Source organism: Austrofundulus limnaeus, unplaced genomic scaffold (assembly GCF_001266775.1).
Source record: "Austrofundulus limnaeus strain Quisiro unplaced genomic scaffold, Austrofundulus_limnaeus-1.0 Scaffold5, whole genome shotgun sequence".
Taxonomy (NCBI): Eukaryota; Metazoa; Chordata; class Actinopteri; order Cyprinodontiformes; family Rivulidae; genus Austrofundulus; species Austrofundulus limnaeus.
Window position 1 is genome coordinate 6349151 of NW_013952407.1, and position 1849 is coordinate 6350999.

General features: G+C 37.0%; 1 protein-coding gene across 5 annotated transcripts in view; it reads right to left on the bottom strand.

The window, feature by feature from the left end:
- abcc3 (ATP-binding cassette, sub-family C (CFTR/MRP), member 3) overlaps positions 1 to 1849 on the bottom strand; it is a 108197-nt gene that overhangs the window by 82184 nt on the left and 24164 nt on the right. For all 5 annotated transcript variants that reach the window (XM_014028578.1, XM_014028583.1, XM_014028612.1 and 2 more), the window contains exon 2: positions 996 to 1172. In XM_014028578.1, the coding sequence (XP_013884032.1) occupies positions 996 to 1172 (177 nt within the window). The remainder of the gene's footprint in view (positions 1 to 995; positions 1173 to 1849) is intronic.

Below are 1849 nucleotides of genomic sequence, written 5' to 3' on the forward strand. Positions count from 1 at the left end.
CTTGGGGCGGAGTTATCTTTTCACAGGGGGGTAAGTTACACTTTAAATTCCAGTTATCTGAAATTGTTTTATGACTAGGACTATGTGCAGCTTAAGCCCCTTATGGCCCTGTCACACTACAARGTTTTAGGCAACTTATGCCAACTTAGAATTTTTTTTTTGTCTAAATGACTAGTTTTACTTGAAGTACTGGTTATAACATCCACTTTATTTTAATACTGTTGAAAGTTTGAGAATTTTTTTTGGTTTGTTATTGAAACCGTTTTGCAATATATAAAAAATTATTTTGTACTTCTGTTATGTCCATTTGCACTACAGCAAAAATACTGGATTTGATTATGATTACAGTTTTCTGCAAAATAAATACTTTAAAAATTACATTGTCTTTGCTTTTTATGATTATTTTCTACCGGGATATATACTGTTACCGTGAAAGGATTCGATTTATACTGTGATATGAATTTGTGGTCATACCGCCCAGCCCTAATTGAAACTTATTGTGTGGTACATTTTTTTTGTGGGGGTGGACTGTTCAAATTTACTCCTGTAATCATTGTGTGTTCTGTTAGGGGGGCAGGCAGTAATGACGCAGCAGCACAAGCATGTTTAGGCAGACTGTATAGCCATGTAACACAATATAATTTAAAAAAGCGGAATAGTAATTAAAAAAATAGATATTGCCCAAGTCTAAGGGAAACATCCCAAATATCAGAGTCAAAAAGTAATTCTTAATAATGGGATATATTCACAAGAACAAATTTAGAGGTTCAGATTTGTGTGTCAAAAGCAAGAAACCCTCTTTTAGAAAAAGCAGTCAACAAAAAAAACTTTTAACCTGATGTGGTCGTATATTTCCAACCTGCACAATTCAGTTAATAAAAACATAAATTAAATAATCAACAATAACACAGCAGAATGTTCCTTTCCTGGCTTCTGTGATAAAAATGAAGGACATTAAAACCACAGTCTTACATACAGGCTTGTACAGTTCTTACCGTTTTGATCCTGTTCAGCAGGGACATCATGATGTATCCTTTCTTGTTCGTCTTCAGGTAGAAGAGGTAAACAGGGAAAGCGGCCCACAGGAAGATGCAAGGCAGCCATGACAATACAGTGAGCTGGAAACACTCTGGGAGATCGGGCTGAGTCGTGTTGAACGTCTCATTGGTCAACTGTAACAAGATTTGTAGAAGCGGTTCAGATCCACACTTCTACATCTCATAAAACCAGTTTAGAACATGATATATAGGGCTTTTACACTGAAATGACATCATTTAGTTTTAGGGTTGAAACAGCGCTCTGAAGGTGAACTAAAACTCACATAATAATATTTTTATGATTTGACCCAAAAGAAAAATCTGCCATGAAAGGCACGGGGTGATGTGCTTTCCTTCAAGAAATGCTAAACCTTTATTTTAGATTCAAGTCTTTACAGAAAAGAGCTGAAAATTAAAAAAAAAAATCATAAATAAACTCAAGAATCGTGACCCAGATGCAGCAGCTATTACGCTTCCCTGGATAAAAACATTTAAAAGAAAACCCAACAAGGGGTTGAGATTAGCACAACGCTGAGCACTTTCCCTACTCCGCCGCACCCATCTGCTGAAAGTAAGCATGTGGTGAAACCAGGTGATGGCTCACTAAAACATGCGTCGGTGTGTGGCAGCTGGAAGATGTTTCTCTTTACAGCACACAATCCAAACGTTTCCTCATTAATAAAAACAACTTTCAAATTATTTGTAATGAGATGTGACCCTCACACTGCTTTCTGGACAAACATGACTGAAGGCCCACACACACACACACACACACACACACACACACACACACACACACACACACACACACA